General features: G+C 39.4%; 1 protein-coding gene across 1 annotated transcript in view; it reads right to left on the reverse strand.

Annotated features, from left to right (window-relative positions):
• WASHC4 (WASH complex subunit 4) overlaps window positions 1–25,372 on the reverse strand; it is a 45,967-nt gene that overhangs the window by 17,528 nt on the left and 3,067 nt on the right. The window contains exons 2-20 of the mRNA XM_075600570.1: window positions 24,585–24,724; window positions 19,005–19,058; window positions 16,385–16,450; window positions 15,724–15,769; window positions 15,450–15,517; window positions 13,280–13,362; window positions 12,725–12,767; window positions 11,973–12,076; window positions 10,455–10,575; window positions 9,687–9,810; window positions 9,463–9,590; window positions 6,973–7,133; window positions 6,025–6,151; window positions 5,400–5,525; window positions 4,392–4,499; window positions 3,503–3,649; window positions 2,734–2,813; window positions 2,094–2,199; window positions 1,283–1,399 (exon numbers count right to left, since the gene is read on the reverse strand). Coding sequence (XP_075456685.1) covers window positions 1,283–1,399; window positions 2,094–2,199; window positions 2,734–2,813; window positions 3,503–3,649; window positions 4,392–4,499; window positions 5,400–5,525; window positions 6,025–6,151; window positions 6,973–7,133; window positions 9,463–9,590; window positions 9,687–9,810; window positions 10,455–10,575; window positions 11,973–12,076; window positions 12,725–12,767; window positions 13,280–13,362; window positions 15,450–15,517; window positions 15,724–15,769; window positions 16,385–16,450; window positions 19,005–19,058; window positions 24,585–24,724 — 1,949 coding nt within the window. The remainder of the gene's footprint in view (window positions 1–1,282; window positions 1,400–2,093; window positions 2,200–2,733; window positions 2,814–3,502; window positions 3,650–4,391; window positions 4,500–5,399; window positions 5,526–6,024; window positions 6,152–6,972; window positions 7,134–9,462; window positions 9,591–9,686; window positions 9,811–10,454; window positions 10,576–11,972; window positions 12,077–12,724; window positions 12,768–13,279; window positions 13,363–15,449; window positions 15,518–15,723; window positions 15,770–16,384; window positions 16,451–19,004; window positions 19,059–24,584; window positions 24,725–25,372) is intronic.

Genomic DNA, 25,372 nt, shown 5'->3' on the forward strand with positions numbered 1-25,372 from the left:
GAATCAAATTTTGTGGGAAATTGGAAGAGTACTTCAGACGATTGGCACCTGAAATAATACTTTGCTGGCTCTGAACAGAACACAGAGCCCACCTCAGCAGAAATACAGTGATAATCATATTGGACCCCTCCTAGTGAACTGAGCCCACGGCTGTATGCTTACATTGACTATTTCTGCAAAAGTCAAATTCCAGATGCTTAACAAACATTAGGAAAAAACAACAATCTCTGACCAAAAGAACAGAACCATGAAACGCTCAGATTCCACAGATTAATATAAAACCTGCCGACAAAGACAGCGCTGTAGTGGTCATGAATACTACAAACTACATAATGGCAGCGCACAGGCAACTACTGAACTTGTCAAAGATCTAACATCCCTCACAAAAGATGGCATTGCTTCCTGCCATCTTCTAAGCAGAGCAGGATGAATCTTATGTAGTTACCTATGTAACTGTATTTGTAACCATGTATTTATTATTTGTCATTTTAACTCTATGCCCAGGACATACTTGAAAACGAGAGGTAACTCTCAATGTGTATTACTTCCTGGTAAAATATTTTATAAATAAATAAGCACCGATTCACCATATCAGGCATCAATACAAAAACTCCATTCCAAAGCAGGACACTCCCTATCGGACGTCACAGTATTAGTGTCAAAGGAAATGTTAATACACAGGAGAGCAGAATAAAACGAATTACAATTTAACCAACTTCTAGACATTGAAAAAAAATAAAAATAAAAAGTGTCCTGAATCAAGATTCTGGGTTTTTAACACATGGCAACATTCAATGCGCTTCCTGGACCACATTAGGCCTGGGACATAGTAGGGTGAGCCGTGCTGAGCAGATGCACTTACCCCCTGCATCTGTCATCAGCGCGGCTTTAGCAGCCGCTTCCGCATGCGTGCGGAGGCTCAGGTATTTTGGAGAGACAGGCAAATTTAAAATTTGCCACTCAGGAAAGCGGTCACATCCAATGGGAGCGAGAGACTAGCCCCGCCTCCCGACATGCCTCCCGACATATTCATCCACCTCTGACTCTTACTGTAGCATATACCAAGTATATCAGGAAGTATGTGTTATGTAAGCAGAGTGTAAGAAAGCTGTGGATTTAGACAGGTGAGCGTTTTTTTGTTGTTGTTTTTTTACTCTAATAGACAAGGTCACAACCCAACCGTGCTCCCACAGTAAGGGTTGACAGTGCTATATATTGAGCGAGTTTGTCAAACTGGGTTTCTTTTAGGTTATTTGAACAGAATTAACAAGCTTGTCATTACCTCCGTTAAAACTTCCATGATTTCCTTGTCATAGCACTGGAGTAATACTTCATGTGACTCCAAATGTCTGGCGTGCACCATCGCAGGGACACAGCTCCACAGTGCACTGAACATATACTGAAAGGTGAACGGAACAAAAACAAACAAGAGATGTAAAAAGACATGTTCTCTGGGTGTACTTAGATTGTAAGCTCTCCGGGGCAGGGATTTCCTTTCCTCTTGCCTGACTGTTGCGCTTATTGTATTATAATTCCCTGTATTGTATTGTCTTTATAAAGGGCAGAGTACACTGTGGGCGCTATATAAAGATATTCATACAGTAGAACTGGAATTTTAACACATACCGACAATGTGAGATTTTCTAAAAGTAGCCCACATCAAGGATCTGCAACATTATTTTACCATCCTAACGTGCATCGCTAAATCACTCTGCATTAGCACCACTCGGTCAATATTACAGCCGCTTGATTGCAATATTATAAAGCACTATTACTATAGCTATGCAAGAGAATAGAGATTGATTTATTTCATGAATGATTTTGTTCATGAGCACCAAGGCATTTCCCCCTGGATTGTATATGCTACAGTGTACACACACACACACACACACACACACACACACTATATGTATATGCTTCAAAGACAAAAGGCCAATAAATCACAAACCATATTTTATTAATATTAAAAAATAAATAAAAAGCGCTTTATATACATTTTCCACACATTAATACAAAGAATACAGCTTTCTCTACCTCCCAGTCCTACATATATAGTGAGGTCAATCTATAGAATGAGAAGACCATATACTTACATGTATCTTGGATGCATCAACAGCATTGTCATAAACATCATCCAGATAAATGGGGAAGACTGCTCGATGCCAATACAGGAAGCAGCAGTCACACTGCGTCCGAACTCTACCATTCAATCCAAAGAACACATTAAAAAAACGTGTGCGCACTGAGCACGCGCATTGTAAAAGAAACTTTTGTTACAGAAATTGTATTTGTAATGGCGACTCATGGGGTGGTGGGGGTTTGCTCGGCGGCTCACAAGGGGGCGGGGGGTGCTCGGCGGCTCACGGGAAGGGGGGTGGGAGGGGATGCTCGGCGGCTCACGGGAAGGGGGGTGGGAGGGGATGCTCGGCGGCTCACGGGAAGGGGGTGGGAGGGGATGCTCGGCGGCTCACGGTGTGTGTTTTCGTGTTCCTCCTGACTCCTGCTGGTGGAAGCTGGCAAAATTCAGTGGCAGTGAATGTTGCTGATGGCCTCTTCTGCCAGCAGTGACGTCACTTCCGTCACCACTGACTTCCGTCTCCATCAACTCCATTCACTGCCACTGAATTTTGCTGATGTGGTAGGTGCCTCCAAAGAAGTTCCACTTCAATAAGGGCTATAAATCAGAGCCAATGCACATCATTTAATGCAGATAACTGCTTACATGTTACTTACCTTTCTCTCAACTCGCTTATTAAGTCCAATTTCTTCATAACAAGCTGAAGTGGGAGAAGTTCCTCATCTTTAAAGGTTTTCTGTAAGTAGTACATGTAAATAAAGATTTTTTAATTTTTTTACATTTTTATTTCTACTATGTAAAACACGGGAATTTAATAGGAAACTGCACGAGGAGCAGGGAGTGAAGGCATCGACTATGAAAACAATGGCGGACATTGATGCGGGGGAGTTCCGTTCAAATCCAAGTTACCAGGTTCTTAATCGCGGGCAAATCCCTTTACCTTCATGTGCGTCAGCACCGATGTTAGATTGTAAGCTCTAAGGGGCAGGGACCTATTGCGCCAGCAAGGTGGGTATTTTTATGCACAGCTTTCACACATACTGCATACAATTCAGAGGGGGCTTTTTAATAGGTACAGGAAGGTTACACTGCTTTACGCTGATATAGGGAGATTTACCTGACTGCAACACACAGCCAAGAAAAGTTTTGTTGGGATTCTCATGTTAATATTAAACAAACCAATTCAGATACATTATTGAAACTTGTCTATGGCAAATAAGGGGAAAGATCAAATGTCCAAACACAAATGAAAAAAAAAAAAAAAAGGATTTTTTGCAAGTGTGATTCAGTTTTCCCCCCCCTTTCACTTTTTGTAACCGTTAAAGGCTTAGAGAGGCGAGGTACTAATTCCGCCTGCCATAATTAGCAGGCAGTTACCAACTACCGATATATTGTTGCTATTGTATGTACTGTAGGGATAGTTACCATTTGTGTTCCCACACTTAATGCTAGCGCAACAATCAGTCTTCTCTGTCTTGTGCTTGGCCCGTTGAGCGTATTCTCAGCCAATACAAGGGCAGAAAGAACGTCCAAGCGTTGTTCACTGTATTTCTTGTCGGAGATCACTCTCTTCTGCGAGGAAAGAAAACAAAACATTGTTTCAGTACGCAAGTAAAACGTAGAGGTTGCTCAAGAACAAATCCCTCACAGACCAGGAAATCATTACTTGGTTTGATCACGTAAAATATGGAATTTATAAAGGACTATCAAACAAATCAAAATGTCTACAGTCCCGGGATCACCTGCTCCTCACTCGCCCCCTGATGTCAGGATCACAAGAGGAACTCACCTCCACTCCCCATCTTTGTGATGGTCAATAGGACACTAAATGTACACTGTTCAAATGCTACAAAAATAAATGGAATACAGTATGGGAGAAGTGCACTTGGAGTTTAAATATTGTTTGATTAAATGTTAGAACAAAGAAGTCTTTAAAAAAGTGCAATCTCAGCCTTTTGCCTTTTTGGGGATTGTTACCTACTCTTATAAAACAGCATGGCCGTCAGATTACTTCCGATGTTGGAGAAATTGGGAAAAGGACAACACATACCATATGGCAACTCCAAAACAGCGAGAAGGTGGGCGGCCATCTTGTTCTATTCTGGCAACTTCAGTGGCACATTAGAGAAAGTAAGCCTCAGTCTAAATAAAGGAGACCAATCACCCAAAGATGGTCTCCTTGATCAAAATCTGTCTACACTGGAAATAGTTGTTCCTTTATTACTAGGTTTTTGTGGTCAGCATAGGAATATGGAGGTATGGTAGTATGGTAGTTGTGAGGTGTAGAGTACGTATTAAGCGCTGAGCTACGTACCTTGGCGACCGCAATGGCATTAAGGGCTTGATGCTGGAGATGCTGAGCGATGTGGGAAACAGAATCTGCAACAACCATACTTCTTCTGTGAAAAGTGTGTTCTATTGCCTGTAAACATACGCAAAAAGAAAAACTGAACACGGGAAGAATTACAAGTAGTATAAAAAAATATTATTCAACGTATGTTTAGGGTTTACAATGTAAACGGTCGCACTTGCGCAGCAACCGATTGTAAAAATGACTTGCAGATTGCGTTTACATTTTTCACCAAAACAAACATTTCACTACAGATGCACGTAGCTGAATTTATGTAGGGACCATCCCTGCTGTGCTTTAACCTGCAAAAGTCAACAGGAGAGCCATTCCCTAATGTGTACAGGTTTCTCTGCTATTGTTGGAATGGATGACATGGTAATATGTTTGGCTGTTCATTAGATGCAGATTTTGGGAAAAGCCATCACACGTTTCATTTTCTGTTCTCTAAATAAAACAGGCTTTAGAATGAACAGTATAGTCCTCTGCATCAGGGCTGCGCAAAGTGGGGGTCGCTGCGGTTGCAGAGGCCCCGCGCTTTTCCCCAAGGCATTTAAATTAAATGCCGGGGGATCGCGTGAGGCCTCTGCAACATCAACTTGCCTCGACTCTGCAGGTGTCAGTACTCGTCACCATGGCAACGCAGAGTCAAATGACGCCACGGGGTCACGTGATGTGTCATACACTGCATTGCCATAGCAACCCAGCGTCAAATGATGACGAGGGTCACGTGACTTAACATGACCCAGCGGCGTCATTTGATATCGCATCAAGGTAAGGGGGGGGGGGCGCAGCAGCAAAAGCTTGACCTCCCCTGCTCTACATGCAAGATGCCAATTGTCATTGGGCTTGCTTTTGACGAAGAGCCCATCTTTCCCCTAATTATTTACAAAGCATTCATTCTATAAGCAGAATTTCTAGTCACACGTACATATAATGTGCTGTGTATGTCACATGTCGAGCAACAAAGCATACCTTTAGGAGTTCTACAAGTCTGCATAAAGCCTTCACTGAAGCTTTGGTCATAGGCTTCTGCATAGACATATACAAGTTCATTGTTGTCTTGATGATGTTGCTAAGGCCACATGCATAAAGAAAACCCTATGAAGATGGTTAAACAACAAAAAGCATGTAAAAAAATGGGTCTAAAACTCACAAATTGCTTAAGTCTTGTTGAAACATTGCAACAATGGTGCCATTCACAATTTAAAGCATAGTCTTGGGTAAAAGTAGTAGAAACAGACCCTTCTCCTCCTCCTCCTCCCCCCCCCCCACAAAATAATAATTTGAGAACAATGTTTAAAGGTAAAAGTATCAAGTAAAAGCATACATTTTCCCTTCCTCCCCAATCACAACACATTTGTATCCCGACGCTATATATCAGCACTTAGAAGTGTGAATCCAAAACGGTAAGAACATTTGCACACAATGACTTTACATTATCAATGGTTACAGGTACCGTCTGCGTAAACATCTTGTGTGAGCAATTTCTTTAAACATAGAAGATGCGAATAAAACAGTGGGTGGAATGAACAAAATCTGAGCTAGTAGTTTTACCTACTTCTATACAGAAAATTTACAAATGAGAAAGCACAATTACCTGTACAAAAATGTTACATCGATTTGTCAGGTCTTCAGCAAATTTATCCATTCTCTGCTCCTTTGACAGAACAGATTCCATTTTCATCATCCAAGAGCTTACCAATACATAGTATGACTGGACATCTCTTGGAAAAAGGACACAACACTAAATTAGTATGATAAAAAGAAAATTGCACTATTTGGAAAGCTAACTAAATATACATAACTTCCTTGTTGTATAAAATGTCAGGAAATCTAAAGAAGATTATCAATGTGTTTTTCTGGAAAACAGGCAGAATTCATTACAGGAAATATGTTGGTATTGTTACATTTTTTCGATTAGAAATTAAACTTTAAAAAAAAAAAAAAAAACTTAAGGAAAATAAAGACAATTCCAGTCACAGATTTGCTTTAGTTAAAATACAACCAAATAGGCTCTTGGTATGGACAATTGATGAGAAGTCCAATCTGATCCAGAAATTGTCAAACATACATAAATTGTCAAACTTTACATTTTCATCAAACAAATTACATTCTGTCTCATTTGTCATCTACGTAAGAATTTGAAGCCTCCAAGCACAAATTGTAAGTTACCATGAGTGTCAAAAATATTTACAACTGTGTAGAATAAAAAATAACTTGTATGATAAGATATTTTAAAAATTAGTCCATTTTATGAGGTGTACAGTGCTAGAAGTGTTTTGGCATCTGTTAGGCTTTATGCCAGAATTACAAATATGTATTGACTCTCATAAGGTGCAAGTAAATGCTTAAAAAATAAATAAAAGAGGGGATGTTTGCAAAAGGTCGGAAGTTTCTTGTATTTCCCCACACAAATAGAAATTGGAGCAATAGGTGCTTTTAATACATTTAATTGTATCTACCACATGTTATTCATCTAAAAGCGACACCTGACTTTCTGCATAAAATGGTTTTCTGGGAAAGCTGAGGTTTTACTTGGACCTACTTGGTTAGGGACTGAGCCTTTGTTTGTAGATAGCTTTCCCTTTGAGTTTTAATGGAATGGAGGCTCTTCCGGTCAAGAAGTTTGGCAGCAGCTGGGACCTTCTGGATCAGAAAACTGTCAGCGTACCAAATTATGTTGGCGGTTAAAGCGATTGATGGTACCTACAGCACATAGAAGTAAATCATTGTTATTAAAGTATTTCCAGGGCAGCTATGAGAAAGCTATGCTCAGACAGAGCAACACTATGATTACATTATTTCAGTTTTCAAAACAGAGTCCACCTTTTTAGAAACACAGGTTTAATATCACAATTATAAACTACTCCCACGTTACATTCACTTAAAATTTACACTAATGTAGAACTAATGTCTCAAGCTCTAAATTTGTCAAACATTAAACCACATTGTGCCATATCACTCAACAAAATATTAGCCGCCAACACACAAAACAGATAATAAATTACTGCAAACCATTGATAAAAAGAAACTCAACTAACTCAGTAACCAAAGCAACATAATACCTTTTTATGCTGGGTGCCATTTAGGGCGCTAAAGCTACTGTCATGGGAGAGGGGGTTTGGCCCGATATTAAAGGGGTTACACCCCATTTGGCCACCCCCTGCTCTCACTTGGGAAGCAAGGGGTTAACTGGACTGCGGTCCAGTAATGTGTTTATACCCTGCTTCAGTACCCAAATGTGTATTCCCCTGTAAATGTGTATTGTTCCCATTCCAGTGTCTGCACCAACACATACACTGGGATTGATGCGGGAGGTAAAGGGTTAATAGTTGAGTGATTATAGCCCTTTGTTCCATTTTCCCGGCTTTGCAGGCTCCATTTTGCAGCACCCCATAGGTCGCCGTTGCAGCTCCATACAATCCTATGGGGAAACTGGCAATTTGGACCCATTTTCATCAGAAGACCTGCAGGTGGCGCCCGAGAGGAGGAGCGGCGGTTCCTCATTGTAAGTCAATGGAGCCATTCATTTCAATGGGGATTCCTCGACGCCGACCTCCAGGAACGGGTTGGCAGTCATCCAAACCGCAGACCGCAGAAGCGGATACTATATCTAAAAAAGAGCTTTGATCACTCCCCGTTCAAGTTCAATCACAATTGGCGTGGGAAACTTAGGTTCTAGGGCACCCAGGAATAAAATTCTTTTTGCCCCTAGACCCTAGGAACCCCCACACTCGACCACCACCGGGTCCGAGAAGTAAAGACCCCCGTAAAGGGTCGCGCTCACCACAAGGGTCGCGCCATTGACTCTAATGGGAGCGAAGGTCCCATTGAATCCTATGGTGGCGCCGGCCATATTGATTCTAATGGAGAAAAGCCACGTGGCTTTGAAACGGCTAAGTCCGAAAGTGGGAAAAGTGTAAGCCCATATCTCCGGTTCTGTGAGTACCAGAGGGCTGGGATTTTGGTCACAGGTAATCACTGTTCCGGCATGACAGTATGGCCATTTCCAGCCATCTCCGATCAACCAGACGGAGTATGGGCAAATGTGAAAATTGTGATTTTGCCATTGACTTAAATGGCGGAGTTGCTCCATTGAAAGCCTATAGCGGCGGAGCCCGTTGATTTCAATGGGAGAGTGAAAAGCAGAGATTTCTTTTAGCCTATAGCGGAGAATCCTGCATTAAAGTTAATAGGGGATTTTAACTTGTTTTTGGTATCTCCGGTTCTGGGGGTCGTGGAAGGCTGATATTTGGCCACTATGGCAAGGGTCCTCCGGCATGAGGACCTGGCAAATTTCAGCCCGTTCAGACCCACAGAACGGATTATTTTAATATAGGTAGATATTAAAGAATATACTGTTTTTCAAGGCTGGGATAAAGCCCGGGAAAGTTACTGGCTCTGCTTTGTTAATGTTCAGGATGGCGACCATTTGTCTACAAACAGCCTGCCTGATCAAAGACCTGACCACTCTGATTGTGTACAATAGGGCAGAGAAACGCAGAGCCTGAGTAGTCTGTAAGTGTCATAATTCACACTTACAGACAAAAGGGTTTCCTGACTTAAAAAGTCTGCTAGACTTTCAGGCGCCCAAATGTTAGGGAATAGGACTGAAACTCCATATAAACAAGCGTAAGCCCTATACCCATTGTCTTTTCGTGATGTCTTCATTTGAACCTGTATTGCCGAATGAATTGCCAATCCTGTACCTGATTGCTTCATTGTCCAACCCTTAAGTGTCTATTTCTTGTCTGTTATTTGTATCATCTTGTGTGTTCTCCTTCTTTAAGGAATAAACTATATTTATTATATCCAAGTCGTGTGCAATTCAACCCAGATATTTTGGTGTATATTATACCCTGTCACAAGCTACCGTGACAGCTACTAATTGAAGTGAGACTGTCCCTTAAAGTCAAAAAGTAAAAAGTATTGCTTAAACACATTCTATTCGCAAGATAATTAAATGTTAAGTACATTTCACAAACTAGCTGTTTTTCTAGAATTATCCAATATGCATTTTAAAACTACAACATACCTTCTTACAGACGTCCAAAAGAGATTTGTAAAATTTCTTGTCCACATTACGAAAGATCTGGAAGTAAAGGACGAAAAGGCCACATAGCCCTACATATCTCTCCCGCTGGTCAATTTCAGAGGCCTCTCCTTGAGTTGAAAAACAATAATTATTACAAATTAAGAGATTTTGCAAATTAACTGCAAATCAATCATAAATAAGGGACCATGACAAATAGGTCTTACCAAGTTTAACTTCCACGTTTGAAAATATTGTGCGAATATTATGCGCAAACTCCTCTGCAAAAGCTCCATTCTTTGCCACAGAAACCCCCCCATTGGAAGAGTCAAACTGCTGCTCTACACATCCCTGTTGTAAACACACAAAAGGATAAATGAACTAGTGAGTCTTCGCTTATCCGACACAATGCGTCCCGCAAACCCCTGTCGGATAGCAGATTGTCAGAAAGCGGGACCAATGTTAACCGGTGGCGATTTCCAGCGGATATGCAAAATTTGCAGGGGTGATGCTTTTTTTTATTGCATTAGCCGCCGTCGGAGAACGCGTCCGAAGAAAAGCGGAACGTCGTAAAGCGAGGACTACCTGTACCTGCTTTATACAACAGTGCATATATTAAATATATTTAAGAACTATGTGCATTCGTAGTCATTTAGCATTCTTAATTAATTTTGATAAATGCAGCTCCATAATATCTGAACAGAAATGAAAACAAAAAGGTCCCCGCTTTTAAAAACTGGATCGTGTGACAGACGGATCTGTGTAAACGCAACAAATTCATCCTGTAGCATTCATCTAAGTGAAGTACATTAACAAAGCGTCATTCCGAGGCATGTTTGGGTTGGGAATGCAAAAGTGCTTCATATGGAAACTTTCCAATTTGCCATACACTGGATATCTGTGTGGTCAGAATATCTTTATATAACAGCCAACTCAATCTGCCACAATATTAGTATCCCCATATTATTTTCTATTCAGTAACTCGATCGCAGTACCTGGAATAACACCCCATCAAGTAATTGGGTTTCTAATTTTAAGAGCAGCTTCTCAAAGGGTTTCAATTTATCTTCTTGAATCCCAAATTTCACAGGGTTATGATGTACCGATTTTAGTAGCCTTTAAATGAAAAGAAAAAAATACAGTGTAGGTCAAAAACTAGTTACAGCTATGCCACAGGCCTTTAAAGATCTGCCCTCCTAAAGAGACACCTATAATGTGCGAGACAAGCACCTGCCCCACAGAACCTCTAATTGCAGCCATTCAATAATACATTCCATAAAATGCAGCATTCAAAGAGCGGAACTTTTATTCAATGGTCGTTAATACGGTCAATTCTTATACTGTGATCGTTTCAATCTCTGTACTCTAAACAAACATGTATTTTGTAAACCAGTGTGGCTTCCTGACGTTGTGGAACATTTTAAATTGGATCTTGTACCTACAAGTATTCTGTGTCAGCCGTTTGTTAGCCACTGTAAAGCATCTAAATGATAGGTGCCAGGCCAGTCCTCTTTCAAACCTTAATACGGGTGCATTTTCCTCTCTTCGGGACTGTGTATCAAGGTGTGAACTAGGTTGTGATTTGAGGAGTGCTAATAGGAGGGGGTTCCACGTTTACATGCAATTATTGCATGTATTAAATTACGTGTCTATATTGCTAAAAGTTTTCTGTTTTCTTTGCATTAAAAAACACCCCACCAAGTTGACTGAAACCTCCCTTGTTATTCTGCGCTAGATTCTGAACTAAAATCAGCTTCATACAATGGAAAGCACACAATTGAGCACTGGACCAAAACCCTCTTTGTGCCAATACATGGCCCCCAATAGCTTTAGGAACTAAAGTGCCAATCATTCCTGGTGAATGTGGGTGTCACCAGTGCTCATTTTGACATCTACAAACGAGCCAGCACACAGAAGAAAAAATTAACAATTTCCTTCATACCGACACAACATGGTGACCAAGTGTTAAACTATTTTGTTGTAGTATATTTTAAGTCATCTTTATGAAATTCAGGAGTTTCAGACAAGACACAAACATGTGGTTTGCTGTAGAGGTTTGGGATAGCACTGTTGCCCAGCTCTATTCAAATCAATGAGGGGCTGTTGGGTCATTTCCTGCAGCTCACACCATTGAAGGGATGTGTCAGGCCTACATGAACAAAAGACCCACTGTCACAGAAATAAAAGTACATGAATGTTAACTCCCAAGTTTCCCATTTCAATAAAGAAAAGGAAAAAATAAATTGAGGTTCGGAATCATGCTTAAAGAATTCAAGACGTTCTGATAACGACATAAAGGTCTGGCCGGTGAATGTAAAAAAAAAAATCTACGAGACACATTAGCAAAAACGGACAATAACAAATACATCAGTACAGTGTGTTCACGTCATCCAGAGCCCTGTTTATAGGTTAACGAGAACCTACAGTATTTGCTGGCTATTACTGTTGCCTCACATTGCAATAAAATGGCTCAATATTTATTTTATACATGCAATCATGTACTCTTGCCCAACCTTTTGTACATGGTCCAGTGATCCTTCAGCGTAGCATGGTTTTCAATGATTTCATCAAGGGTCAGCAGAACGGTCAGCAGCTCTCCAAGGTGCTCATACATAGTCTACAAAAAGTGTTACATTAACGTGTTTGACATCAGAATATGGCTATTAATAAAATTGTACCTAAAAAGTTTGTATAGGAGGGTCAGGGTAACTGCACAATACAGGGTTGTAACAGGTTGTATAGCATAGGCTAATCCAGCTCTAATACACTGGAACGTCAAGGTTTATTATAACAGTCATTACATGGGGGAAAAGGTTAGTAGGAGCAGAATAACCATAATGTCGCCATTGTGATAGTTAAGCTAATATACTCCACTATAACCAAGCACCAGAAAGACTGCAGAGCATTAAAATAGTACATTTAAATAGCAGGATCTAGAAATGAAAGATGCCTATTTTAATATTATGAAATGCTCCCCTAATTCTGTGGGACGTTGGCGACCCAAAGCTCCCCCTTTACTGCGATGTACATCTTTATGCGCTTGCCCTAGATTCAGTGCAAGATGTGCTGGTATTTATGGGCCATCCAAAGAGGTCTTTATAGATGTAGTTGTGCAGGATTTAAGAAATTGATATCTAAGAATGTTTTAGGACTCCTAATTTATAGACCGTACATGCTTTTTTTTCTATGTTTAAAGGAGTTTGAATCACTACTTGGTAAACAAATTTTATTCTTTTCATTAAACAGACTACTTCATACTTTTTACCTGAAAATGAACTCCTGTGGTCTCAATAATCTTGGGTTCATTTCTGTAAGAAAAGATATTTGTATTTTAATATTGTTATCGGCTTTTATTTGTGACACCAACGGCAGCACAGTCTAATGGGGTATGAAAGACTATGACTATAAAAACATACAAGAAATATTACAACATTACAAATTATTGATCCAATAGGCAAGATGCGACTGCCACAAAGAGCTAGAGATCTAAAAGGGAGAAAGAATGGAAGTTTTACGGGGAAGATGTTGATGTGGTTGAGGGTCTATGGCTGCTCGATGTAAAGCTGGCAGCTGGAATTCTCTCATGTGATAAGAGTCACGGCAGAGTTAGGAGGAGGAAGCATGAGCAGATAATGCTGGATAGGCTACTTCAAAGAGTTTTTAGAGCACATTTAATATGAGTGAAGGGGGGGGGGAGGGCATGAGGTCGGGAGTGATGTTGCAGGAAGGCAAATTCCAGAGCTAATATACTGTACGGCCTGGAAAAAGCTCTCAAGTGGGGGGTGGGAGACTGTTTTGTAAGATCAAATGGACCAACTACCTGTTGCTTGTGTACAGGGCAGCTAACTGATGGACAACATTCATCACGACTTCGTAACATCGCGTAACAAAGCAAGAGAGTTCCTGTAAAGAAATGAAATGTCAAACAATTATTGACTAATGAAAAAAGTGAGTCTATGAAGCATAAGACTTGACGATATGCAGTGCGATACAACAAAGGTCTACCAACAAGTACTACCACCATAAACAGACTGTAACATAGTCCTCAGTGATATTAACTAGTGACAGTCACAGGACAGCAGCATGGAATTTAAACAGGAGAGCCATTTCCATGGTTTGCATCTCTGTTACATATCACCAGTGGTTGACTAATCACCAAAAAAATCTACTCGCCACACAAAAAAATCTACTCGCCACACAAAAAAATCTACTCGCCACCTAGTACCAAACGTGTGCTGCTTGGGCCAATATTTACTCACCCGGGGGTTAAATCCACTCGCCCGGGGCGAGCAAATGTATAGGTTTGTCGAACACTGCATATCACTATAACATGTATTGGGTTTATTAAAAAAAAAAAAAAAAAAATCAAGATAGACAAATTGGTATTATATTTTGGGAGCATGAAATAATGGGTACAGATTGGGAAGTCCTGGTGATGCAGAGATTTCTGGTTATATGGAAGATTACCAACTATTAGAACAATCACAATCTCTTGGATCTTAAAGATTAGGTGGCGAAGGTCAATTAAATACAATGTTATTTTAGACCACATTTAAATTAACGTATATTAATATATACATTGCGGAAAACAACCTTACGAGGGGATTATCTGATGTCATACTAAGGAAGCAGAAGTACTCGCATAACTGGTACAATTTTAGCATGAAATAAACGCTCTTTCCTCCTAACAAAATAAATCAAAAAAATACACAGACTACTAGTTAGTTAAACTTCAATTTCAGAGGTCCCAATCATTAAGTTTGTGACCTCCGATACCAATAAAGGCTTCAAATAATACCAAATACCAATGGTTCATTGGAGCTCCTTCCCTCCATTTATTTTTAGCTTAAAGCAGAAGCAACCATTTTTTTAAATGTATTCCTTAAATTGACCTAAACATCCAGAGCTCCCCACACAGCAGACCAGCGCTCCCCCCTACTCCGGGACCCTGCAGATCCAGAGATGGTTGTAGGGTTTTTTGTGCCACCGAGGGACCTCCTCGTTTAGCTAATAAAAAAATATCCCCCACCCCAAAAAACAACCAGCAGTGTGGACGGCTGCTTTAGGGACCTGTGATACATTGATCTATTCCAAATGAGTTAACTTCAATTTTACATTATTGTGCAGTCTGACAGTTTTACAGATTCCAACTTATTTTATACGAACTAGAATGAAAATAGCTATAAATGGATGGGGAACCTCAACAGCTTGATCATAAAAACAGGGGTCCTTTGTGGAGAAACAGCAACTCAGCGCCTTGTATTGTGCTGTTTTTATACCCAAAGTGTCTGGAGAAAAAGAAAGGCTGACTGCTTGCTTTTGTGAAAGTAGTTTTAATCAAATTAAAGGCAAAATAATGTGCCAATCAGCACGGAGTGTCATTTCCATGTGATATGAGACTCAGAGGAAAAAGTATAGCAGGCAAATCACCCAAGCAAACATTATGGGGGCACATTTATCAAGGGCCAGTAAAAGTTACTGCACCCGTTCCAGCGTTAACGTCTATCCAAGCCAATGGGAACAGGCATGAGAGAACTCGTACCGGCCCTTGATTCATGCGCATCTATGTGCCCGATTCCGATAAAGTGCAATGTCGCCATGTAGAGGGGATTAGTTAGCAAAGCATAGAGAGCAAACCAACTGCAATTACAATTATTTTATTTCATTTTTTTTATTATTACCATTATGTTAAAAATACACTTTCCTGACATGCACTGGTGAATAGTACAAAGATTGATTCAGGTAAAGTATGTCTGACCCCCCTAAAATCAGATGATGTTCACACTAATGGGCATCAATAAGAAGGGAGAGCGGATCAAAAGGTATTAGAGCATAACAATAACAAGGATGCAGAAATGTGGTAGTGGCAATAAGTAAATGTAGGTCCAATCTGCTACTGTGCAATGTAAATGATATAGGATGACAGGGTGTAAACATTCATGTCCTGTACAATAAAAAATAAAGCAGAATAATCCTGGAAGGAAGTTTACCTGCAAGAATGAAACAAACCTTCCCATCTGGATTTGGGAATCCCCTTCCACCCGGCTCGATTCAGCAGCTTTTGTAAGGAAAAAGAAAAGCATCAGTCTCATTTCTACAGAATTTCTGCTGCAGGAACCAATCTTAACCAAGCTAGGTTTTTAATGGAAAGAGGATTTGTTTTAGACGCTGAAGACCTTGATTCATGGGGTCTTAATTTACAGTACTCCTGCAGACAGCACAGCTTACATACCAGTGAAATCTAGTAGTAGCAAAGGCAATTACCTCCTTCTCCGTAGAATAAGAGGCCATTATAGAACTTTGTTTCAGCCTGACATGGAAGAAAACAAGAAAAAAAAAAAACATTAATGAGGTCTGTTTTAAAGACAAAATTACAAATCTGGAGCAGTTTAAAACTACATAAAAGGCACAGAAGCTCGTCAAACCAAATTGTTACCGCTCATAAGCATTCCAATTTACTATTGAAAATATCATTGTCCTGGCACTTATGGATATGCTAAAATAACTAATTCAGTGCTGGAGAGCTTCACATTGTGTTGCTTAATGTCTTGCAGTCATCACTGGGACAAAACGGTTTGTAATTTACATGTATATTTGGGTTTCTTAGTTGCTTGGCCACATTGGGTTATGTCTTCTAAAATTCAACACTCAAATGTACAAATTATAGAAAACTAAACGGAACCAAACGTTCAACTTTAAACGTTCCAACTCAGACCAACTTTAGAATGGTATCCAAGTACATTCCAGTGGCTGTGGCCTTGCTACTAGTGAAAGTATTTCAAAATATAGCAGTGCCAATTGAAGTCAAGTACATTTAGTGCTAGGAAAGCAAAGAGAGAAAAAGTAGCATGGTGGGACAATATTCTGCACATGCCAAATATGACCAATGTAAATACCACCACAATTATTACATTAAACTTCTTACCTCAAATTTAAGCTTCTTAATTTCACAGCATAGAGCAGCATATACAGTTATGATTTTATTCAAAACCTAAATTTAAAAAGAAAAAAAAAAAAAAACAGGGCTAAAAATCTCCAGTTAAATGTAACCATCAGAAATTTAAAACTAGGGGAAGCAGACAAAAGAATGGGGGTTTACAAAGGAAAAAAATAATTCACTTTGTAGAGTACTATAGGGATATGTTAGCAGCACTAAAAATACAGCTTTTCAATGTGCTTCAGATGACTATAAATGATTAAAACAGAACATACTGGCAATCTTTGTGACGCTGTTCAAAAAAGCATGATAACAAATGAGGGTTACAAAATATGTAGTAAAAGCTGCAGCCAAAGAGACTCTGCTGTTATCAGTTACTGTGTTTCTAAAAAATAGCACTTTTTTCAGGGAATTATTCCCCTCTTTAATGTATTAGTGCATCTGTTTTATTGGACAGTGTATGGTGCAGGCAGTTGTCTCAATGCTTTACAAGGGGAAACCGAATGTGCAATGTCAACACAGAAAGTAAGTGATGATCAGATACAAACATGAAATGTGAAAAAGGTAATCATAGTCAAGGCAACTATTCAAAATGGTCTTTTTACTCTGTACTCCATGCTTATTATGAGTAGCAAGGAGAAATAATCATGTGGGAGTATCTTCCTTTCCTGCATCTATTTAACCTTTTTTTAGGAGGGACAGCCTTTATAACAGTGTAGTAGGTGACAAAGCAATATGTACAGTGTGGAAATGAAGCACGTATAAATGTACCAGTGAGCTCGTGACATTCAAAAGGATAGAAGGGGAAAAGAATGACTTCAATGAAATGTTATCTGTGTGATGATTTTCAGCTGCTTTTATCATCACTGTTAATTATAATCAGGAAACGAACTTGCAGATATAATGAATTGCAATCAGCACATGATAAGATTAAACCAAGGCTTCCAAGAAAAACTGTAAGCAGCAAACCAGTAACCTTCACAAATTGCCCTCGTTTGAAGGACAGAAGTATTGGTTGGTGAAACGGAGGCTGCTCAAGAGTAAGACCTACATGCCAAATTTCTACATTTCAGTTGTGCTTTGAAGTATTGTTTAATAATTTTAAAATATTACAATGTAAATGTAGGATGTGTATTCTGTGTCAGAGGCAATACCTGTATATACAGTAGTAAAGCGTTTGCACCTGCATGTTGAGAAAGTTTATTAAAAAAATAAATAAGGTGTGTGGCAAGCATGCGCATTTTAAGTGAAACTTTTGTCTTTTGTGACTGAAATTGTATTTTGATGTTTTTGATTGAATTAAAGACTTTTGAGAGTATAATTACAATTTTAGTGACAAAACACAAAGAAGTTTCACTTAAAAAGCATGTGCTCGCCACACACCTTTTTGTTTAATAATCATTACACGGACGATGTTATAGTAATCTATATCTTATGTTTACACACTGCATATTTTTCACTTTTGGCTTTTTTATTGTAAATGGTGTGTGTGGGTAGCCAGTGTGTGTGCGTTGCCAGAGTGTGTCGCGTGTAGTGTAGCCAGAATGTATGTGTGTGTGTATGTGTATGTGTGTATCCAGAATGTGTGTATGTGTGTAGCCAGAATGTGTGTATGTGTGTAGCCAGAATGTGTGTAAGTGTGTAGCCAGAATGTGAGTATGTGTGTAAGTGTGTAGCCAGAATGTGTGTAGCCAGAATGTGTGTAGCCAGAATGTGAGTGTGTGTTTAGCAAGAATGTGAATGTGTGTGCAGACAGAATGTGAGTGTTGCCAGAGTGTGTGTGCATGTGTGTGTGTGTGTGTGTGTGTGGCATGTGCGTAGTTGTGTGTGTAGCCAGAATGTGTGTAAAGCATGTGTGTAGCCAGAATGTGTGTGGTGTGTGTAGCCAGAGTGTGTGTGTGTGTGGTGTGTGGTGCCAGAGTGTATGGCTGTGTGTGTAGCCAGAGAGAGTGTGTGTGGGTGTGTAGCCAGAGAGTGTGTGTTTGTATCTCCCCTCAGCGCATTCGCCGGGCGCTCCTGTGGGTGCATGATGTCAATTTCACCTGCATCAACGGGTTGGCAGCTGCTTCGCGCGATCGTGTGTGTAGCTGTGCGTGCACGCGAACTGAGATGTTGGTGATTGGAGCCTCTGCGCATGCGTTGATGGGACAACTGTCTATACGCATGCACTGTTGGTTCCGTCGGTGTGCAAATGTGCTGACAGAGCCGCATGTCTATGCGCATGCGCTGGCAGAGGGATCCCTCAGCGCTTGTGCTGGTTGCTGTGGACGATTGCGCATGCGCAAACTGTTGGTGAGGTAAGCGTTGTCACTGCCCATCTGCCAGCACTGACGTCACTTCCATAACCTACTTCCACCTCCTGGAAAACAAATTTGGTGCCTGCAAAGAAGTTTCACTTAAAAAAAAAAAAAAAAAAAAGTTGGCTGCATTTAGGTACAATGCTTTCATTTTTCTCTGGTCATTTCTGTGTGTGTGTGTGTGTGTGTGTGTGTGTGTGTGTGTGTGTGTGTGTGTGTGTGTGTGTGTGTGTGTGTGTGTGTGTGTGTGTGTGTGTGTGTGTGTGTGGTGTGTGTGTGTGTGTGTGTGTGGTGTGTGTGAATGTGGTTACCTTGTTTTCTGTTCGGATGAGCTCAAGGAGAGAAGACTGCTCATAGGGCACAAGCTGAGATTGGGTAAAACATAGAAAGGTAGGCACATTTATTTTCCATACATGCATACAGTGCACACAAAACATTTTCTTCAGTATTAAAACATTATTTTGCACAAAATAAACAGTGGGATGCTGCTAGATGGCACCAATATACCACTAACACTTTATTTGCCCACCAACACTACTTACACACTTAGAACTGTACTTTCTTTTTAATGTAAAGTGTAGCGATTTTAGAAAGCATTTCCTCCCTTTTAGTTTGACAGCACCAATATTGCTTTCAAATTTTTGAAATAAGGATATATATTATTTTTTTAAACATTTTTTTAGGTCAGTGACAGTAACACAACTTTAAGTCACTTTGAGCACAACAATCACCACATAGCAGTGTATTTCCTCTCCCCTGATCACCACTTGCAGTAGCAAACACGCATTACCTTGTTCACAAAGCCCGACATTTAAGTTACTCAATGGGTGGTCTGCTATACCAATGCCTTTTAATTGTAAGCTGTATTTTTGCTCTACCTTTTCAATATAATGTGGTGTTTAAGTAATTTTCCTTAAATGTTTTCATCAATGTGTAAAAAATAAAATATTTCATTTTCACTAGCTACATACAGTGGAGAGGAAATTCCACAGATTTTCCATGATAACCTTCTTGAATCAAAACCAGTCTTTTCTTAAATATCCAATAGGGTTTATATTAAACCATTCCACGTCTTTTGAAACAAAATGATGTATGAAGTAGACAATGAGTAGAGTCAGAGTATGTGTAAAAGTAAGTGAAACCCTGGTTTTATCAGCAAAATTAAAAGGAGATAATTATAATCAGGTATTTAAATATTAGGTAGATCTTAAAGTGTAAGTTTGTGAGGCCCAATCCTATATAAAGATCAGAAACTTTAAGTTTGGTCTTCACCATACAGGTGTGTGGAAACATCATGCCACGATCAAAAGAAAATATGAGGACCTCAGAAAAACAGTTATTGATGCTCAGTCTAGAAAGTTTTACAAACCAATTTCTAAGGATTTGGGGCTCCACCAATCCACTGATAGTCTGCAAATGGAGTAAGTGCAAGACCATAGTCACTCTACCCAGGAGCGATCATGCTACTGAAATCTTTCCAAGAACAACCAGGCAAATCATCCACAAAGTCACAAAGAAACCCAGAGTAACATCCAAGGATCTGCAGACCACTCTCGCCTTGGCTAATGTGAGTGTTCATGACAACTATAAGAAAAAGACTGAACAAGAATAGTCTTCATGGAAGGATAGCCAGGAGGAAACCACTGTTCTCTAAAATGAACAGTGCTGCCCATCTGAAGTTCACCAAAGAGCACATGGATGATCCACAAGAGTTATGGAACAATGTTCACTGGATAGACGAATCAAAAAGGTAGAGCTTTTTGGCCTCAATGAGAAACTATGTTTTTGCGAAAACCAAACACTGCGTTTGAACAGAACCCCCTCATCCCAACCATCAAGCATGGTGGTGGAATGTGTGATGGTTTGGGGCTGCTTATGCTGCCTCAGGACCTGGACAGCTTGTCATCATTGACACAAAAATGAAATCTGCATTGCAGCAGAAGATTCTGTGGAGAGTGTCAGGCCATCTGTCCGTGAGATGAAACTGAATCGAAAGTCGGACATGCAGCAAGACAATGATCCTAAGCATACAGGCAAATCTACAAAAGAATAGCTGCAGAAGAAATTCCGAGTTTTAGAATGGCTTAATCAAAGTCTGGACCTAAACCTCATCGAAATGTGACAGGACCTGAAGCGAGCTGTCCATGCAAGGAAGCCCTCAAATGGTCATTGAGGTTGAAGCAGTTCTGTAAGAAGGAATGGGACAAAATTCTTTTAAACCGATGTGTGACTGACCAGCAGTTACAGGAAACGCTAAGTTAAAGTCATTATTGCCCAAGGAGGTGCCACCAGGTACTGAAACTAAAGGTTCACATACTTTTTCACTCATGGATATTGAATGTTGAATCATTTGTGGATAAATAAAATGTTGAAGAAGTATCACGCTTTTGTGTTTGCTTGATCAGGTTATCTTTATCTATAAGAACTTTGATTAAGATCTAATAACATTTGAGCTGTGAAATATGTGAAAATCCTAGGGGGTTCACAAACTTTTTCTCGCCACTATAAGTCTGCAAAAAAGGATGTAACCTCTTGGTTTGATTTTCTTTGCTGCGCTTTTATCGAAACAAGACTGCATGGTGTTGAACTAAATTGTAAGCAACCTATAACTTTGCCTTTTACAATTTCAAGTTACTCACACATTAAACTATAGCATACCAACAGCATTTTATACTTTCAGCCCCAAAACATTCATCTAATACATTTTGAAAAACTCTAGCTTTCTGCCTGCCTTAAGAACAATTGCATAGTTGCATGAAGCTTGATATTTGGCGAGGGAGATGCAGATGTCAGAAGGCTGACAACATCAGACCATATACAGTATGTAGGGTAGGGCAGCTACAGGCATTGCTGAACCTCATTCACACATCGAAAGCGAGAAGAATGTTGTCCATCAGGTCAGAATAGCCAACATTTACAGCTTAGAGCAAGAGGAGGAGGAGGAGAGGACAGGATTGAAACGTTATATATATATATATATATTTCAGAGAAAGGTGAAAGAAATACAGTGCGCAACTAAAAAGAACTATAATATATATTAAACCCCTGTGAGTATAATTAAAGTATTAACCAAGTGCACCTTAGTATGACCTTTAACCTTAAAGTATATAATAAAACATACAATATCTGTGATAACAATTGGTGGCTGCAGCTGTATTAATTTAGGGTGGCTCGACACTGACAGCACTAGACAAAAAACAAAAAAAAGCGCAAAACCGCATGGTCAAGTATATCAAAAATATATTATTACATTAAAATGGTGAGTATTCACCGTACATTGAGTAAAAAGAACGAGCGCATTGAGTGTATGTTACACAACAGGTTACCACACTGCGGCAGATGGCGAAGAACACTGGTAATCCTTGTCAGGGAAATTCGTGATGCCAGCTCCACGTTTCAGGTAAGCAGTGTCTTACAAACTCCGTCTATCCTTCAGTCTCAACCTCATCAGCAGAGGGTTCCTCCCGGGAACACTGGCATGCGGGAGCCCCGACTTCAGGGTCGCGTCGTTATTTCTACTCAATGTACGCTGAATACTCACCATTTTAATCTAATAATATATTTTTGATATACTTCACCATGCGGTTTTGCGCTGTTTTTTGTTTCTTTTTTATTTCAGAGAAAGAACTGCTGGAACAAGAGGTCCCTGTCTGAAGCTGCAGGCGAAGGGGGAATGTGAGGAAGTATCGCTTCACGGAAAGGATGGTAGATTAGTGTAATAGACTCCCAACAGAGGTGGTAAGGGCCAATACAGCAAGGGAATTCAAACATGCTTGGGATAGACATAAGGTGATTTTAAATATGAAAAAAAGCCAAGGATCAAATAGGATCTGAGCTTATACAGTAAATTGGAAAATTGGCAGAATTTGTGAGGCAAATAGTTCTCATCTGCCGTCAAATACTATGTTTCCATGTTAAAAAAAATAATAATAATAAAAAAAAAAATCTACAGTCTGGAATAGTGCAGAGTATGACATCACCACAGCTTAAACAAAAACTGTCAAGCAGGACACTCTATAAATGCACTCTGTCAGTGGATACAAAACAATTGCATGCTGATGTCTCTACAACAAACAAGTCAGTATCAGATGACGACAAGTTTACCCAACACAGACACAAGGATCATTTTCATCCAGTTGAGAAAAATCTACAACCTTGTTAATCAGAAGGGCAGGGAGAAAGTTTAGCACAGCTGTGACTGTGTACACAAGGCTAAGAGTTGGATAACTTTATGTAACCCAAAAGTGCTAAAAGTAAAAACTACACAATGGCTCCTATTAAACAACTGCTAGGTATTATGGAGTATGTAATGCCAAGACATGGAGATAATCTCGGTTACAGCAAGTTAAAATCCATCATCATTATTTTCATGATTTGCCTTTCTTTGGACACAGTACTTAAGTGTGACAAAAAATCACAGCAATTTGTTTGAAGATTCCATTTCTAAGAAAAACAGAACGGAACTTCTGTCCTACCTGTATTAATATCAATATTTCGGAGCAACAACATTTGCAAAAAAAAAAAAATCTATTTGATGTCAAAATCAACTTAATGGCTTTTAGTCTGAGAGAAAGATTAAAGTATTATATATCTTGAGGTGCACTATGTATAACTAAACTTCTGAGGTCCTAAGGTTTTCTATTATCCACCAAAAGAAAACCTAATCTTCACATATGGACTTCCCAGCCCCTCTTACACAGGATATATGTTAACAGTGAAGCCAAGAAATTAATCTACAAAAGCACAAACAAACAATTGTCATATGACAGCTCAAGGATTAACTGAAAACAAGCACTCAGGAAACGCAACCAAAGCTAGTTTGGTCGTTAACAAATTTTTCAGCTTAATAAAAAAATTAAACTAAAATAGTATTACAGACTTATAACATAAATGATACTACAGTGTTTTCATAAAGGAACGCATTTAAAACCTTAATGTGCATTGCAAACGTTGTTTAGTTTTTTTAATATTAGTTGGCATTCATTTTTAAATAATGCCAAAGAATATGATGAGCCTGTGATATCACCGAAGGTAAAAAGTGGCAAGAAGCCGTGATGTTGGTGCAAAACAGACGATGAACCGATCAAATTCGCTGGTTACACCAACAAGGTGAACCCTACGGGGAAAATGTAATGTATCATCTATCACTGAATTTACATTTTGATGAAATAGGAGACCGAACAACAGAGCGGTTGACAAAACCTACAATGCAGCTTTATTAAATGATGCCAGTGTTATAAAAAAACTAAAAAAATCTAGTCATCTGTACGACAGAAAGAAAATAATACATATATAAAACCTTTTTTTTTTTTTTTTTACCTTGACCTCATATTGCGGCATCTATAAATCAGGGCTAGCAATTTGTATTTATACAGGGTTCACCCAATATATAAGTTAACCATATTTTAAGTACACTCTCCAGAGGGTACAATTATATTTTAAATATACTTGCCAACCATTTGTAACTAACCAGCCAACTAACTTAGCAGACTTCCCAGTCACTGTACATCTCTTCCAGTTAAAGTCCCAGTATCACTTCGGAAAATATAGTGAGAGCACAAAAAAAATGCTCTACTATCAACCAACCAGAACGTTCTCCATAGCTGAATGATGTTACTTTAAGCCCCTGGTTCACGAGATGCATACGGTGCTCCTTTATGTAGAACATGGCAACTGGTGTCAGCAAGTAGGAAGCTGCAACCAATAACGTTGCAGCTTCCAATTCGCACACAGTTCCTATTGGTCCTACTATAAAGAGTGTTATTATACGAGCAACACACTGCTTACAGGTTACATATTTGGCTACACAGAGATGGACACCTTAATCGGCCCCGTGTGTATTGTGTGTTACTACAACAAACATAAAAGAAAAAAGAAAAAAGCTTTCAAACCTTTAATGCTATTGGATCAAGACTGAAGTCCCAAACATCACCAATGGAATCGTCCAGAGCTCTTTCAATTCTCCGAAGCTGAGATGTATATTCCTCAAGAAATTTCCCATAGTTCTTGAGTTGGACCTCAGCATGAATTTCTGTGGAGGAACAAAGACAATATCTTACAAAATGATAAATCTTACCACTTCCTACAGCTAAATCTGAGAAATGTTCTCATTATTATCGCTCTGAATATTTTTGCTGGCAGGGCAGCCTGTATCAGGTCTAAATTAAATCAAGTGGGGGTTTTTTTGCCACCTGATGTGGTAGTAATTAACCAGAAGTTCTGTTACATATTTTAACATCACTGACAGTTTCCACGGTTTTGTGAAAAAGTTTAAGAAATAATTCAATTTGCATACAGTGCCCCAGGTGTTTCTATACCCAAGTTTCAACAGCAAAGACACAAGCAAGATTATGAAAGTTCATTAAGTCCCACACAATCGGTAGTGCATTGTTGTCCATGCTTCCCATTAGGGTAGAGCAGCAAGTTGTTTAATTCTGCATGTGTGAACCCAAGTCAATGCCCATACATTATAATACCTCTTATAACCAATGCCTTTAAGAGAGAACTAATAACTCATTCTGATATATTTTCTGTAATCAACGGTCTTCAAAAAAAAAAATAACAGATGATATGTGTACTTATGATTTTTCAATGGTAACCTCAGAAGCCAATGATTAAGAAATATGATGATTTTTAACCCTGGAGAAAAGCACGCCATGCTAAGGGGCAAGATACTAAC

This window comes from Ascaphus truei, chromosome 5 (genome assembly GCF_040206685.1).
Source record: "Ascaphus truei isolate aAscTru1 chromosome 5, aAscTru1.hap1, whole genome shotgun sequence".
In the NCBI taxonomy this organism is placed as follows: Eukaryota; Metazoa; Chordata; class Amphibia; order Anura; family Ascaphidae; genus Ascaphus; species Ascaphus truei.